The sequence below is a fragment of the Bos grunniens genome, chromosome 2 (genome assembly GCF_055505025.1).
Source record: "Bos grunniens cultivar Pamir isolate PY7600 chromosome 2, Bosgru_T2T1.0, whole genome shotgun sequence".
Classification (NCBI taxonomy): Eukaryota; Metazoa; Chordata; class Mammalia; order Artiodactyla; family Bovidae; genus Bos; species Bos grunniens.
The window spans coordinates 115,151,483-115,169,010 of NC_141166.1; the positions used below are offsets into that span (position 1 = coordinate 115,151,483).

The window sequence follows — 17,528 nt, forward strand, 5'->3', positions numbered from 1 at the left end:
AATATCAGTAAGACAGATAAAAGGACCTTTGGGAAGCTTTCCTGAGTCTTTCTTGGCAACTTTTCCTCTCTTCTTTCTTTGGAAATAGCATAAAGGGGTAGATACTAGAGAAGAGCTTTAGACAAAATCCCCTACATGATTCTAATACAATTGTTTCCATTTACTTCAACTAAGAATAATCTGGAAAATCTGTAATTTATTTTCATCTGTGCATATCTTAATATCTATAACTGATTCAGATACCTTAGAAATGAGGTATATATTAAAAGACCACCAATATTTCTGCTTAAGCAAGTGTTAGTAGACATTTTCTACTGCTAATCATTGTAGATTCTGGGTATGATTTTAAAAACAAGGTCAGTAGTGTAAAAAATGTTTTGTTGAGGTATAAGTTACATACAGTAAAACGAAGTCTTTTCAGCATATATTTCTATGAATTTTAACAAGCACATACAGTTGTGCACCACCTCCTACAATGAGGATACAGAACAGTCCTATCACCCACCAAAACTTCCTCATGCTTCTTGTCACACTCTCCTCCCACCACAGTTGAGTCACTCAGTCATGTCCAACTCTTTAAGATCCCATGGACTATAGCACCCCAAGCTTCCCTGTCCATCAGCAATTCCCAGAGCTTGTTCAAACTCATGTCCAACGAGTTGGTGATGCCATCCAACCATCTTGTCCTCTGTCATCCCCTTTCTCCTACCTTGAATCTTTCCCAGTATCAGGATCTTTTCCAATGAGTCAGTTCTTCCAATCAGGTGGCCGAAGTATTAGAGCTTCAGCATCAGTCCTTCCAATGAATATTCAGGACTGATTTCCTTTAGGATTGACTGGTTTGATCTCCCTGCAGTCCAAGGGACTCTCAAGGGTTTTCTCCAACACCACAGCTCAAAAGCATCATTCTTCAGCACTCAGCTTTGTTTATGGTCCAACTCTCACATCCACATATGACTACCTCCCACCACAGTCCCTGAAAACCCCAAGTCTGTTTTTTGATTTTCAAAGTTTTGCTTTTCCAAATATCATATAAATGGAATCATACAGTATATATAATAAGCCTTTTGAATCTGGATTATTTCCTTTAGCATAATGCACCTGAGATCCATCCCTGCTGCTGTGTTATCAGTAGTTTTTAAATCAGTTTCTAATAAACAGTATGTTGATTTTACAGATTCAGTCCAGCTCAGTTCAGTCGCTCAGTCGTGTCCAACTCTTTGCGACACCATGAACCACAGCACGCCAGGTCTCCCTGTCCATCACCAACTCCCAGATTCCACCCAAACCCATGTCCATCGAGGCGGTGATGCCATCCAACCATCTCATCCTCTGTCGTCCCCTTCTCCTCCTGCCCTCAATCTTTCCCACATCAGGGTCTTTTCCAATAAGTCAACTCTTTGCATGAGGTGGCCAAAGTATTGGAGTTTCAGCTTTAGCATCAGTCCTTCCAATGAACACCCAGGACTGATCTCCTTTAGAATGGACTGGATGGCTGCCCTTGCAGTCCAAGGGACTCTCAAGAGTTTTCTCCAACACTGCAGTTCAAAAGCATCAATTCTTCTGCGCTCAGCTTTCTTTATAGTCCAACTCTCACATCCATACATGACCACTGGAAAAACCCATAGCCTTGACTAGATGGACCTATGTTGGCAAAATAATGTCTCTGCTTTTTAATACGCCATCTAGGTTGGTCATAACTTTCCTTCCAAGGCATAAGTGTCTTTTAATTTCATGGCTGCAATCACCATCTGCAGTGATTTTGGAGCCCAGAAAAATTAAGTCAACCACTGTTTCCCCATCTATTTGCCAAGAAGTGATGGGACCAGATGCCATGATCTTAGTTTTCTGAATGTTGAGCTTTAAGCCAACTTTTTCCACTATCCTCTTTCACTTTCATCATGAGGCTTTTTAGTTCCTCTTCACTTTCTTCCATAAGGGTGGTGTCATCTGCATATCTGAGGTTATTGATATTTCTCCCGGCAATCTTGATTCCAGCTTGTGTTTCTGCCACCCCAGCGTTTCTCACGATGTACTCTGCATATAAGTTAAATAAGCAGGATGACAATATACAGCCTTGACGTACTCCTTTTCCTATTTGGAACCAGTTTGTTGTTCCATGTCCAGTTCTAACTGTTGCTTCCTGACCTGCATACAGGTTTCTCAAGAGGCAGGTCAGGTGGTCTGGTATGTCCATCTCTTGTAGAATTTTCCAGTTTATTGTGAACCACACAGAGGCTTTGGCATAGTCAATAAAGCAGAAATAGATGTTTTTCTGGAACTCTCTTGCTTTTTCGATGATCCAGCAGATGTTGGCAATTTGATCTCTGGTTCCTCTGCCTTTTCTAAAACCAGCTTGAACATCTGGAAGTTCACGGTTCACTTATTGCTGAGCCTGGCTTGGAGAATTTTAAGCATTACTTTACTACTGTGTGAGATGAGTGCAATTGTGAGGTAGTTTGAGCATTCTTTGGCATTGCCTTTCTTTGGGATTGGAATGAAAACTGACCTTTTCCAGTCCTGTGGCCACTGCTGAATTTTCCATATTTGCTGGCATATTGAGTGTAGCACTTTCACAGCATCATCTTTCAGGACTTGAAATAGCTCAACTGGAGTTCTATCACCTCCACTAGCTTTGTTTGTAGTGATGCTTCCTAAGGCCCACTTGACTTCACATTCCACGATGTCTGGCTCTAGGTAAGTGATCACACCATCGTGATTATCTGGGTCATGAAGATCTTTTTAGTACAGTTCTTCTGTGTATTCTTGCCACCTCTTCTTAATATCTTCTGCTTCTGTTAAGTCTATACCATTTATGTCCTTCATTGAGCCCATCTTTGCATGAAATGTTCCCTTGGTATCTCTAATTTTCTTGAAGAGATCTCTAGTCTTTCCCATTCTATTGTTTCCCTCTATTTCTTCGCATTGATCGCTGAGGAAGGCTTTCTTATGTTTCCTTGCTATTCTTTGGAACTCTGCATTCAAATGTGTGTATCTCCTTTTCTCTTTTGCTTCTCTTTTCACAGCTATTTGTAAGGCCTCCTCAGACAGCCATTTTGCTTTTTTGCATTTCTTTTTCTTGGGGATGGTCCTGATTCCTGCCTCCTGTACAATGTCATGAACCTCCATCCATAGTTCATCAGGCACCCTCTCTAGCAGATCTAGTCTCTTAAATCTATTTCTCATTTCTACTGTATAGTCAAAAGGGATTTGATTTAGGTCATACCTGAATGGTCTAGTGGTTTTCTCCACTTTCTTCAATTTCAGTCTGAATATGGCACATTAGGACACTAGAGATCATTTGCCCAAGGTCACAGAGCCATTAAGCTAGTTAAGATCCTAGATTTAAATCTGGATCTCCTTCTTTTCAAAGTGCAGTTTTTCCATGGCATCATGTTATGTATATTATCCTATCTCCCCCCACCAAAAAAAGAAGGGAAAAAAAAGAAAATGCAAAAATCAAGAAAGATAATCTAAGACTGGATGGCTTGATGATTCAAAAGACAACTACAAGGGAATCCCCTGGTGGTCCAGTGGTTAGGACTTGGCTCTGTCCCTGTCATAGGTCCAAGTTCAATCCCTTGTCAGGGACCTAAGATCCAGCAAGCCAAGTGGTGTGAAAGACAACCACAAAGGATTCGGAATGCCAAGTCTGATACTGTAACCTCTAAAGCCATATCACCCCAGATTAGGTATATTTTCCCCATCTTTTCTGACTAAGTACTTCCTTATGAACTGCAAATAGCAGTTCATAAAGTCCTAGTTTCTTCACTGGTTAGCATACATAAGATATACTGTGTATATATATTAGCATACAAAATGTGTACAGCTGAGAAGATACTTTACTGTTTAGAAATTAACTCTGTCTCAAACTATCTGAACAAACTATCTGTAAAACTGGGAACAATGACAACTTCCTTGTAGGGCTGAGGTAAAGATTAAATATGTAAAACTTCAGTTCAGTTCAGTCGCTTAGTCGTGTCCGACTCTGTGACCCCATGATTCGCAGCACGCCAGGCCTCCCTGTCCATTACCAACTCCCGGAGTTCATTCAAACTCACGTCCATTGAGTCGGTGATGCTGTCCAGCCATCTCATCCTCTGTCGTCCCCTTCTCTTCCTGCCCCCAATCCCTCCCAGCACCAGAGTCTTTTCCAATGAGTCAACTCTTCACATGAGGTGGCCAAAGTACTGGAGTTTCAGCTTTAGCATCATTCCTTCCAAAAGAACACCCAGGACTGATCTCCTTTAGAATGGACTGGTTGGATGTCCTTGCAGTCCAAGGGACTCTCAAGAGTCTTCTCCAACACCACAGTTCAAAAGCATCAATTCTTCTGTGCTCAGCTTTCTTCACAGTCCAACTCGCACATCCATACATGACGACTGGAAAAACCATAGCCTTGACCAGACGGACCTTTGTTGGCAAAGTAATGTCTCTGCTTTTGAATATGCAGATATGCAGATGACACCACCCTTATGGCAGAAAGTGAAGAGGAACTAAAAAGCCTCTTGATGAAAGTGAAAAAGGAGAGTGAAAAAGTTGGCTTAAAGCTAAACATTCAGAAAACTGAGATCATGGCATCTGGTCCCATCACTTCGTGGCAAACAGATGGGGAAACAGTGGCAGACTTTATTTTTGGGGGCTCCAAAATCACTGCAAATGGTGATTGCAGCCATGAAATTAAAAGACGCTTACTCCTTGGAAGGAAAGTTATGACCAACCTAGTAAACTTACCTGAGTCATATAAGGATTTCTTAATTTTTTATCAGCTTCCTTACCTTTTTCAAAAATATCTATTGAGCCCTCTATTTTCATAGTTCAGGTGTTAGGGTACGGACACCAAAGAATCACAAGAGTTCCTTTACTTTTGTATTTTCAAAATATACTTAGGAAAAAAAGTACTCAGGGATCATCTTAAGGACAGGTTTAGCTCAGTCTGGAGCTAAATATTTAAAATTTTAAATTAAAATTTTAATATTTAATATTATATTAAATTAAAAAATATATAATTTATTTATTTGACTGTGCCAGCTCTTAGTTGCAGCATGCAAACTCTTAGTTGTGGCATGTGGGATCTGACCAGGGATCAAACTTGGGTCCCCTGCATCGGGAGTGCAGAGTCTTAGCTACTGGACCACCGTGAACTCCTCCAGATGTATTTTATTTTGGAAAATATATTCTCAAGACCACATGGTACACTGCATCTTTCAGAATCCAGATTAAGCTTCCCAGTTCCATTTTTTCTTCCTTCTCTTATGCTATGCTAAGTCACTTCAGTCGTGTCCGACTCTGTGTGACCCCAAAGATGGCAGCCCACCAGGCTTCCCTGTCCCTGGGATTCTCCAGGCAAGAACACTGGAGTGGGTTGCTCACTTCTCCAATGCATGCGAGTGAAAAGAGAAAGTGAAGTCGCTCAGTCGTGTCCGACTCTTAGCGACCCCAAGGACTGTAGCCTACCAGGCTCCTCTGTCCATGGGATTTTCCAGGCAAGAGTACTGGAGTGGGGTGCCATTGCCTTCTCTGCCTTCTCTTATAAACAAGCAGAAATAACCACATTAGCAGCTAAGATTCAGGAAATTGGGACACTCATAACTGATGGGATAATGTGGAAGTGGATGGATTAAAACTAATTAGGTAGGTGACCAAAGTAGTACTTGGCTGCAGTTAGGAAGGAATACTTAAACTAAATGGTCAAAGAAGTGAAAGCAAAAAGAGAGGAATTTGAAAGTGTGGGTCATATAAACAGAAGGAGGAAGATCTGGAAAGGTGGTCAGTGTGCATAATTACATCTTTTATAAGCCAATCTATAATAGCATTAGGTTAGGGCTTTCATTTCTGGATATAAAATGTATAAAAATATAAGTACTGGTTGAGATGTGAACCTTGGTAAATTATGTGTTGGTAAAACATTTTTAAGTCCTTAGGTAGAAAACAGAATTGAAGAGCATTTAAAGTTTTATAGTAAAGAGCTTAGCTCTTAGAATTAATGAAATACAGTAACTGCACATAGGGGAGTCTGAAGTACATAAACATCACTCTCTTGAATAATCTTTAGTAGGGCAAGTTACTACCTTATAGAGCACTTAAAAGCAGCATCAGTATTCATTCATTATCCTCTCTTGACTGCCCTACGGTATACAGTACTCATCCAGTGAGGAAGCGCTAATGTTTGCTCCATGCTGTTACATTGATTACAATGGGTCTACCTTGGAAGTGTGCCACTGGATACAAAATGCAAGAAAAAGATTTTCAAGGGTTAATTAACACTGCTTTGAACTACAGATTTTTTTTTTAAACTATAAATTTTTTTTAAACAAACATGTTTAAAAACAAATGTATGCTAAAAAAATTACAGTGGGTTAGGAGAAGAAAGTTGTCTAAACGGTGATTCATATACATTTTACAACTAATGTAAGGATATCTATAATCCACCCACATATATGTTGAGACATTTTAAAGAAGGGTAATTTGGTCCCCCCAAATTAATGAAAACATCTATAAATATGATAGATATTTATCTTACAACAGAATTTTGGAGCTACTCAATTAGTCCAATTACCATCTTACAGGTAAAGAAATTAAGGCCCCAAGAGTGAAGTTACTTCCCAGGATCACAGAGCAAGTTAGAAGCAGATCTAGGACCAGAAATTCTGTCTGTTGACTCCTGGTTCACTGAACAAACATATTTTAAACAAAAGGTTGAAAAGGTTTGAAAAAACTAGAGCTTTTGTCTCACATTAAGTATTCTTTTTTTTTTTTAGTATTTATTTATTTAGCTGTGCTGGGTCTTAGCTGCAGCATGTGGAATCTAGTTCCCTGACCAGGGATCCAACCCCAGCCCTCTGCCTTGGGGGCACAGAGTCTCTGCCACTGGACCACCAGGGAAGTCCTAACATTAAGTATTCTAAGTATAGTTTAGTAACCATTAAGAGTATCAAACACTGGTCTGTCCATTACTGGATCAAAATTCTATCAATAGAGAAATCTAATGTAAGTAAATGAAGATTAAGTACTCAGAGAAATTATATAAGATTTAACAAGTCTATATTCTGTAACATGTACAATAAAAGCTAGGCATAAGTTTAATTATAAACTAAAGGAAAGAAAACGAAAATCTTTATTACTATGTTTCTAAGCAGACTAGTAATTTAATGGTAGAGTTACATTTTAGTGTTGTAAAATTCAGCTACTATGTTGAAAACTTTTTGTCTTAAAGACTATGTCAATTAGAGTGAATGTAGGGAAAAAAAAAGTGAATATAGTCTTGTGCTGACCAATCTGATATCCATCTTAAGAGGTAATCTGCTAAAAATAATGTTATTCAAATTCTATGTTATATGTTGTACCCATGAAAGCAAATTTTTATCACATCTGTCAATACCTGGTAGGAATAAACTACTCGATCATAGTTCAAAGAAAAAACACAATGTTCTCTAGAAACAATTTATGAAAAAGTCAGATCCATATTTCATAAGCACCACAAAAGCTCATCAGAGTAATAACCCTCCTTCTCCTGGGTGTTATCCTACCATCTGCTGCTCTATTACTTATCTTTATTTTGCAACTAATTAACAGCATAATCTTCTAAATTCAGCAAGTTAATTATCATTATTGTGGTCTTTGCAGCATCATCAGTCCTTGTGAAATCTTGCTCCCCACCCCCAGAGAACATATGAAAATGAAGTAGGTTGGGAAAGAGTCTGTTTCGTTGGAGTGGGCTCATTTGGTGTTTGCTCATTAGCCTGGCATGCAGAGGGAGGTCAGAAGAATTCTGCTGAACATGAGGCTCCATGCAGGGCCCAACTAAGTTAATGTAGGTTTCTGAACATTTGCCAAGATGCCCTCTGTCAGCTCTCAGTAGAAACCCCCTGCAGAAAACCTACCAGCTACCCACTGTGTGCAAAGATCTCTCTCAGTTTGTCACACAAGTCTTAAAGAAATGATTCTGGGGAATACATCTTAAATACTTAACTAAATCTTCTTAAATGAAACTCCTGGATGGTTAACATTTTCTTATTCAGATGAGTTACTTTTTGATTATAAATATTACATAGGAAATTTGTTTTTTTAGAAGAGTAACACAGGTAGCAAATATCTATGGTTTAATGTGCTTAAAGACAAACAAAACCCCTAAACTATATGTACATTTGGTGAGAGCCAGTGAAATTTTGTAGAAAACAGTAGATCCCAGGAATTTTCCTAGAGTATTTAAAAATACTGGGTAATCTTTTATTTGTGGACCCCCCCCAATACATTTTTACTTAAACTAAGTTTTTACTTTTCCAAAAACTTAAAGTTCTTAAAAAACAAAACAAGCACAACTTGTCCTGAAAGAATTTCTTCATAAAAAAAAAAAAAGAAAGATCTTTTTAAAATATTTGTAACAAACACAATGCATATAAATCTTCCAGTAAGCACTGGGCACATGAAAACCAGGCTACCGCAAAAGCATCCTTGGCTATCTTAGGATACAAGTAAGTTTCTCTTCAGCTATAGTGTACTACTTATTGTTCTGTGTTCCAATGTTGCCATTTCTCAAACATTGTTTTTTAACCACATTTTAGCAGAGTTACTATTGCTGTACTATTTAACATTAACAGACTGTGACCACAAAGGTCAAATAAATCCTTAGCAGAGATGCAGAATCAAACAGGGAGGATGTTTAAATATTTTCAAAGAGTTGAAAACAACAAAGCAAAATCCAATTGAAGCAGTTAAAGAACAAATTATAATGTTTGCTGGGGGGCTTCAGACTGGTAAAAAGTCAGAAAAATTATTTAACATGTAACATGAATCTAGGGGATGTGAGCTGGGGACCATTCATTTGGAGAGAATGGAATTAAGAGTTCTATCACTGACAGAGAAAAGAATCCAATCCCATGATCATTTATCTGATCATTAAAAAACCTCTGTGCACTAGGGATATGAATCTAGTCTCAACTTTCTCCCATTAGAATTATACAATTATTTATTTAGTAAATCTTTTTAGCCCCCTGATGCTTAATAAATTAAGAAAATCAATGACACTGACATTTTAATTCAAGTTTAGAAACAATCAAACCAAACCATTCAAAGTTCTAGCAACAGGAGAATGGATAAAGAAATTGTGGTATACTCACAGCAAAATACGCAGCAATAAAAAGAAACTACAGAACATGCAACAACATGGATAAGTTTCACAGACATATACTTAACTGAATGCAAGAGTATATATTGATTTTATTTACATTGCTGGTGATAAATATTAACAGCTGGGGGAGATGGACTGAGGGAAGGAACATAAAGAAACGTGGGTAGATGTTAATGTTCTATACCATAATAGAGGTGAGTTACATGAATGCACTTAAATTGTACAGTTTAAATTGGTCCATTTCAATCTATGTAAATTTTACATTTAAGAAAGACTTATTAAAAAATAATTCAGTGACGGTAAGGAGTGGTCTGAGGAAGAACAACAGTTACATTGCTAATAACTGAAGCTGGGTGATGAGCACATGGGGATTCATTACAGAATCTTATTTACTTTGTATATAATACTTGAAATCTTCCATAACAAAAAGCTTAAAAAAAAGGAGGGGGGAGGCTAATTTCTGAATCTTTTTATTTAATTAAAAAATAGGACAATCTTATTTACTATCCCAATTAAAGCAGGTAATCACCTAAATGTGGCTATTTTATATGTTAGCAATATTTTACTAAGAAATTTAATTGGACTGTTAAATTTAAGTGAGGCAATTTGTGACTCCCCATGCAATTTGGGGGGCCTTCAACCTATAACTGTGTTTCATACATAAATATGTGAAATACAGCTTTGGTATTTTTCAGTGTATAAGCATACAAAGTATTTTTATTCTTACTAATTAAGTTTCTCAAATTTATTCAGTTATTCAGGGAAGCTTACTAGTTTCTATCTTATAGCCAAAAGTATTTCTTTAAATCTGATCTGTTCTTTACAAACTGTGGAGGGAAAAGTCCACTGAATATGTAAAAGTATTCTGAGATGCAGAGAACAACAACAGGATCTCTTTAACTTCTATTCTATTCTACACAGTTCTCACTAATTCATTTTTTCATTATACTAGTTACGTTAAGTAGGAAGTGTAAAACACATTCCTAGTGAAGGTCTTCTGCTAACAAATGAAAAAGATTCATCTTAGTTCCATGGCTTTGACCTAAACATGGTGTTACATGAAAAATTGTCCTCTTGGATTTTCAAGTTCTTTCACTATCATCAATAACCAGCTAATTTTACTACTCTTCAACCAACTATTATTTATTCAGACAGTATATAAGTTTTACTGTTAAAAAAAAAAAAGTTATCACATGCCAAATTCAGAATGATTATTTGCATTAATGGAGAATAGCAGTAAAAAATTTAAAGCCTTGCAATAATACATAATGGTTTTTATGTGTACAAATTTATAATGTCAGTGTAGTGCCTAGCATATAACTGAAACAAATAATAGGTGTCTAACAACTATCGATTGATTTTAGTTAAAAATTAGCTCTAAAGTGTGTTAAATTGTAGAAGGGAGAATTATTTTGATTTAAAAGAAAATTACCCCACTGATCCTCCCACCCCATAGCAGCAGCTTCAGGTCATCTACTAAGAAGTTAGCAAGTAAGAAAGATTTGAGGCTAAGAAAGACCCCAGAAATCAAAGTTTAATCCCTTTATTTTACAGATGAGGAAAATGAGTCTCAGAAAAATTAAAGTGGCTTGTTTGGGGGTAGTGAACAGAAGAATTATGAATAAAATGAAAATATGTCTTCTGATTCCTACTCTATAGTTCACCCTTTAACATCAATTTCTCAGTGCTTGAAACACAAGTCAAAAATATGGTTTTCCTTTATATATAATGTTTACTAACCTGTATACTATTTCAGAATTTTTTCTTAATACTGTTCTACTCATTTGTATGACTATTTAAAATCATTCATAATGTCAGTGTTGCCTTCAGATGATTACTTCTAGTTTCAGCTGCAATATCCCTAGCCTCCAGCAGGAGGAGTTTGCCTAAAAAGCCACATCAAACATCAGACAAACCAATGATAAAAACTAGAACTTTACTTCCAATCGATTCATTTGCTTTCAAGTACCAGTACCCTGTCACTATGCTAATTAAAACTTTCCTTTTCCAAACTTTCTGGTTCCCCTATAATGTAGTACAGGCCCACAAATTTATAAAATTTGATCTAAATTGTGCATCTGAAGTGGGCTTTAATTGAAAAAGCTAATTCAAAACAGGGTCAAGATATGTACAGAACAAATAAAATCTTGCTTACCATTTTTGCTTCTGACTGCACTGGTTGAGGAGAGGAAGGACCTGGAATTCCTGGAACGCTAGGCACCATGGTGACTGGTCGAACAAGCTATCAGAAGATATTGAAAAATAATTACTAGAAAATATATTCAAAATGAGATTTGTACTTTATTTGCAAAATGGCTGCTATAATAATTTACATAATAAGTATATATTAATATGTATATGACAATATATTACACATTAACAGAAAGTATATATTGTGTTGGCAAAAAAGTTCCTTCTGTTTTTAAAGTAAAAATAAGACACATCTTTCATTTTCATCAAGAACTGTATTGAACAACATCTTCACTGTTTTGTTCCACTGCCTTCTGCCATTTTTCAGGCAAGTTAATGATTCTGTCTTCCCAAAACCTTTTATCTTTTTGAGCAAAGAACTGTTCTAGGTTCCCGTCATAATTTGTTTTAAAAATGCAATGTTTTCATTATCTTTCTAATCACATGTAGAAATGACAGTCAAGGTTTTCTTCACTTCACTTACATGAAACACAAATATCAAAGTGATGATTAATCAAGCTGGTACAAATGATTTTCAGTGCTTGATTTGGATATTTTGAGTATGTCAGCTATCAAACTCATAAGATTGAGTGTTCTTAATTAATGCCTCGATTTGATCACTATCAACTTCAACAGGACTACCCAACCATGGGGCATCATCCAGCAAATCTCCAGCACAAACTTCACAAACCACTTTTGACACGTTCTATCAGACACAGCACCTTCTTCATTTACTACACAAATCTTTCTTTTTTTTTTTTTTGCATTTCAATTGTGTTTTTACTTTTCTTGAAATAATAAAGCATAAATGTGTTGAAAATGTTGCTTTTTCTTTCATCCTCAATATTAAAATGGCTATAAGTAATTCACCGATTTCAATTTTTTTAAAAAAAATGTACACTGATACGACAGCTGTCACAATACAGTCTAACAAAATTGTTTCAAATGAAGTTAAAGACAACTGAGTGCTACTAGAGCCATCTCATGGGGAGGGACTGAATGAACTTTTTGGCCAACCCAATATATTAATATTTATATTGTAATATAAATAATTGATAAAATTATTTGAGACTGCAGAATCAGAAAACTTCAGAAAACTGTATCTGAACCCTTAATGATCTTAATCCTGACTTATCCTTCAAAACTTGTCAATTTTTCTGAGACATTCATTTTTAATCTTCAATTCTCATAATTTATTTTTAATAATTCCTTCTTATAGAAACTAATAATATTCACAGTGATGCAAAATTTCTCATAGATCTGTCACACCTCCGTTTTGAATGAGAAAGAATGTTAAAACTTGTATAACTAGGCATAAAAAGTAATTTCAACAATGAACTTTGCTTTTCTAAAATATATACATATAAAATTTATAAAATATATACATGAAAGTTCTTTAATACATTAAATAAAGCATAATGACAAAGGAGAACCTGATTACCTCTAGTAATTTCACTAATACTACTACTTAACAGATTTTCCATCGTCTTTTGCCTTTAAAAAAAACATAGTATCAACAGTGAATGATTAGTTATTGTACACTAAAGTATATCTCTTTTTCATTTCAGTTTCTCTCACTGCAGTTACATTTAACAGGATACCATATAAACCCAGATACAAGAATGCTTCCCCATCAAAAATATCCGGAGAAAAGAGAGAGTAGTCACCTTATATTTGAGTCCTTATAAAACTCTCAAATAATGCATTTTGAACTACAAAGTTCCATTTGAAGACAACACATTACCTTGATTTTGTGGAAATATCTGAAATATTACAATCAATGCTAATTTTGGATACTTAGAAAGGTCACTTTAGTTAATAAAATAAATATTTAATAGTAATTTTAGTTAATATTCATGAGGATATAATCTCACCAAAAGTGTAAAGAGGATTTTAAAAATAATTTTTAAGAACTATACAATAAATGATTATATTGTACTGACCAGAAATATCTATCTACAAGGTGATAAAAAGAGACTGTATTTTTGAGTATCAGGACTTGATGTAAGATTTCCAGGATTATAATAGTAGATTCAAAAAGTGTTACACTGAAATTATTTAGATGAGGATGAAAATAATGTGTTTCGGAAAACTTTGTGAGGCTCCTTAAAAAGTGGTTCTAATGACAAAAACTTGAATGTTGAAGACACACTTGAAGATTCTGTTATTTTATGAAATGTGAGAATAGAAAAAAAAGCATTATTTGTAACATATTATTCAAAAGAATGTGCCTTTAAATACTCACTAAGTTACTGAATAGTATAAGTAGATATTTAACTACTATGTCTTTCAACATTTATATAATTAACATGCCCTTCAAAAAACTTTTTGATCTTCTCATTAGGAAAAGTGGAAACTATCTATTGTCCATTCTAGTAGACCATTTAGATTTTCACATGCTTGGGAAAGCAAAGGAATTCCATAAACCCAACATGATCATAAAAGTTCAGAATGCTTTTATAAACGATTTCTCTAATAATCAAAATAACATGAAGTTACCTGATAAATGTTCCAGTATAAATATCTTCTTACAGAACAGAAATCTATGTTAATATTTGAATTCTACAAATCTAGCAAATTGAAATGGGTTGAAGAAGGAATTAGTTTTTTTTTTTAAGTTTCAACCTTAAGTTTATTTTTTAAATTTATTTTGTAATTGAAGGATAATTGCTTTACAGAATTTTGCTGGTTTCTGCCAAACAGCAACATAAATCAGTCATAGGTATACATATGTCCCCTCCCTTTTGAACCTTAGGAATTAGTTCTTAATTACTAAATTATTAGTTCTTAATACTAAAAATAAAAGGAAAACAAGATTTCGAGGATTGAAAAATGTTACTTATCCAGTTATGTTTGCCTTGAAAGATTTATGCTATCACAGTAAATATCAATGAGTAAATATTACTCAACATTAAGTATTTTGTTGAACTCAGTTTCACAAACCAATCAAGCAGCCCCAAGTGTATTTTCTGATTATAAAGATCAGTTTTCTATAAAGAAAATATTAAATAGTCTAAAAACTTACTGGAACTGCAGCTGGAACATGCACATTAGAACTTGTGATTGATGCAGGAATAGCAACAGGCATGGTTTGTCCATTAGGAAGATGTAACAGAAGAGGAAATGGGCCTGGTACAGGACTAAGGAAAACAAAAGAAGGGCAATTAGAAAAAAGAAATCCATATCAATGATGTCTAAAAAATATAAAAGTATTTTTACTATTATAATTTAAAAATAAATTTTCCAGAGACATCTAAAAAATTAATAAACATAACAGAAGAGAAACAGAGAACAGACAGGTGGTTGCCAGAGGGAAGGGAATGGAGGGATGAGAGACATTAAGAGGTACAAACTTCCAGTTGCAAAATAAATGAGTCACAGGAATGAAATTCACAGTGTGAGGAATATAATCATTAATAATGTAATATCTCTGTATGGTAACAAAGGTGGTCAGAAGATACAAACTTATAGTTAGAAGATATATAAGTACTAGGGATGTAATGTGGTGTGCTCAGTCATGTCTGATTCTTTGCAACCCCATGGACTATAGCTGCTTGCCAGGCTCCTCTGTCCATGGAATTTTCCAGGCAAGAATCCTGGAGTGGGTTGCCATTTCCTTCTCCAGAGGATCTTCCTGGCCCAAGGATTGAACCAGCATCTCTTATGTCTCCTGCACTGGCAGGTGGGTTCTCTACCACTAGCGCCACTTGGGAAGCCCTAAGCATTCACTGTACATCTCAATAAAACTAGAAGAAAAAAAACGAACAAGAGGTCAGCCCAAGGAAAATGCCCATGTGACAGATGCAAACTTGATACCACTTCTCATAAAATGAACAAAATACCCACAAAAAATCATACATGGTATATATACACTGCTCAAGTAATTAAAAATTTCTGAACCACTGCAAAGCACACTGTAAAATTTAATTAGTTTTAACTGCATCTTAAATGTACAATGTATGTAAGCAGTGTAGAAAAAAAGAAAAAAAATGGGAAAAGCTACGAATTTACTTAGAGAACAATCTGCAATATATTAACTGAGAAAAATTCTTGTCAGAACACTCTTGAGAACTCCCTGTAAAAACTGAAAGAAATGTTTTGTGTTAGTCGCTCAGTTGTGTCTTACTCTTTGCAACACCATGGACAATAGCCTGCCAGGCTCCACTGTCCATGGGATTCCTCCAGGCAAGAATACTGGAGTGGGTAGCCATTCCCTTCTCCAGCGGATCTTCCTGACCCAAGGATCAAAGCCGGGTCTCCTGCATTGCAGGCAGATTCTTTACCGTCTGAGCCACCAGGGAAGCCCTGAAAGAAATGTTATCTAGTGATAAAGATAATCTTATGTGTTTTGTGTAAAATAGCATGAAAATAAGAGATCATCTTAAAATCACAATCTGTTTAATTTGTCTTTAAAATTAGGCACTGTATATGTTTTCTAATGTGTTAGAAAACATTTATATTAAAAAAAAAAATTACCCGAGTATTTTTTCCAAAAATAAAAGCATGCAAAAATGATTAACACACACACAAAACTAAGGCCACAATTAGAATAATTAAATGTCTTAGGAAAATCATGACAAGAAAAACTTAACAATTCATAAAATTCAATGACTGGCCCAAATCACTTACACAATTGGCCTGTTGGAGGACGGTGCCTGGGTGATTACAGTACTTGAGGTTGGTGAAGGTACTGCCTGCTGAATAATGACACTTGAGTCAGAACTTGTAAGCAGCACATTGGGAACTTGTAAAGATGCTGGACGAACAATAGCTGATGTGGGCTGTGCAGTTTGTGCCAATGGTACTTCCTATTTAGTAATGAGATGGAGAAACAATGAAATTTAAAAATCCAAGTCAATTCATGTACCTTTATGAAACAAATATAACACATCTCTTAAAAAAGCCCCACAAACTTAGTACTTAGTATCACCCCAAAATATATTAATATTTATTTAAAGTTAATTAAGAGAAAATACAGTACTTTGGCCACTTCATGTGAAGAGTTGACTCATTGGAAAAGACTCTGATGCTGGGAGGGATTGGGGGCAGGAGGAGAAGGGGACGACAGAGGATGAGATGGTTGGATGGCATCACCGACTCGATGGATGTGACTTTGAGTGAACTCCGGGAGTTGGTGATGGACAGGGAGGCCTGGCGTGCTGCAATTCATGGGGTCGCAAAGAGTCGGACACGACTGAGCAACTGAACTGAACTGAACTAAAGAGAAAAGTGTAGAAGCAGTTGTTTCAAATGCAATGTTAATATTTTAATTTAAAAAACATCTGAGTGGTTTTTTCAGTACAACCTGTTTTACCATCAATCTAGAAATAACTTAGGCTGGGCAACTTGGCTATATAACTCCATGAGAATTCTAATAAAAAATAAAACTACAATTCCATGCTCATGGAAGTACAGAACTTAAAATCCAGATGGGACTTCCTTGTCCTACTCCATCATTATATTGTATAAAGAAGAAATAGGTCCAGGAGACTCTTTTATAGTTGATATAAATTCAATAATAGAAATGTTAAAATTTTTTTTTAAGTAATACAAATGTTTGCTAATTTCAGGTAACTATCTCTACATTACCAATAATTTCTCAATATCAAAAGGTGAAGTAATATTAATACCTTGAATGTAAAACTAAACTACTGGAGTAAGATCTTTCCAAAGTAAAGAAAAACACGGAATCTTATAGATGGGTCTTTTCCCCAGTTTACAGATTAGAAAACAGGTTATCCAGAACTCCATAAGTAGAATAAAAATTGGTCCACCATGTTCTTTGAATTTGCCTTTATACTGCCATTTATTCTCAGAATTTTATTAAGCTACACAGGAAGAAAGATAAAACTAGTACTACCGGAACTTTGTTTACTTGACAAATTTGAGAAATTACAACATGCCCTGAAGGACTAGTAGGAAAAGAGACAGTACACAAGTAAAACAAACAAGAAAATTTTGGACAATAATGTGTTATAGGCTAACAGTATAAATATCAATAAATCATGAGAGATTAACTGAGGGAAAGTTGGAGTTGGCTACTTTAGATAGTATAGTGAGGTAAAGTGAGCTTCTTTGAAAAATGGCATTTGAACTGGTACTGAAAAGATGAGGAGTGCATTCTAGGGAGAAGGAAGCAATACCAAGAGCAATGTCTTTGAGGGAGGAAAAAGCTTAGAATATCTGATGGACACTATCACAGAAAAGG

The 17,528-nt window shown here is 35.6% G+C and overlaps 1 protein-coding gene across 1 annotated transcript in view; it reads right to left on the reverse strand.

Moving 5' to 3' along the window:
- ATF2 (activating transcription factor 2) overlaps nt 1–17,528 on the reverse strand; it is an 82,293-nt gene that overhangs the window by 20,119 nt on the left and 44,646 nt on the right. Inside the window, 3 exon segments of the mRNA XM_086359176.1 lie at nt 11,286–11,372; nt 14,346–14,460; nt 15,950–16,128. Of these exon segments, the coding sequence (XP_086215302.1) occupies nt 11,286–11,372; nt 14,346–14,460; nt 15,950–16,128 (381 nt within the window).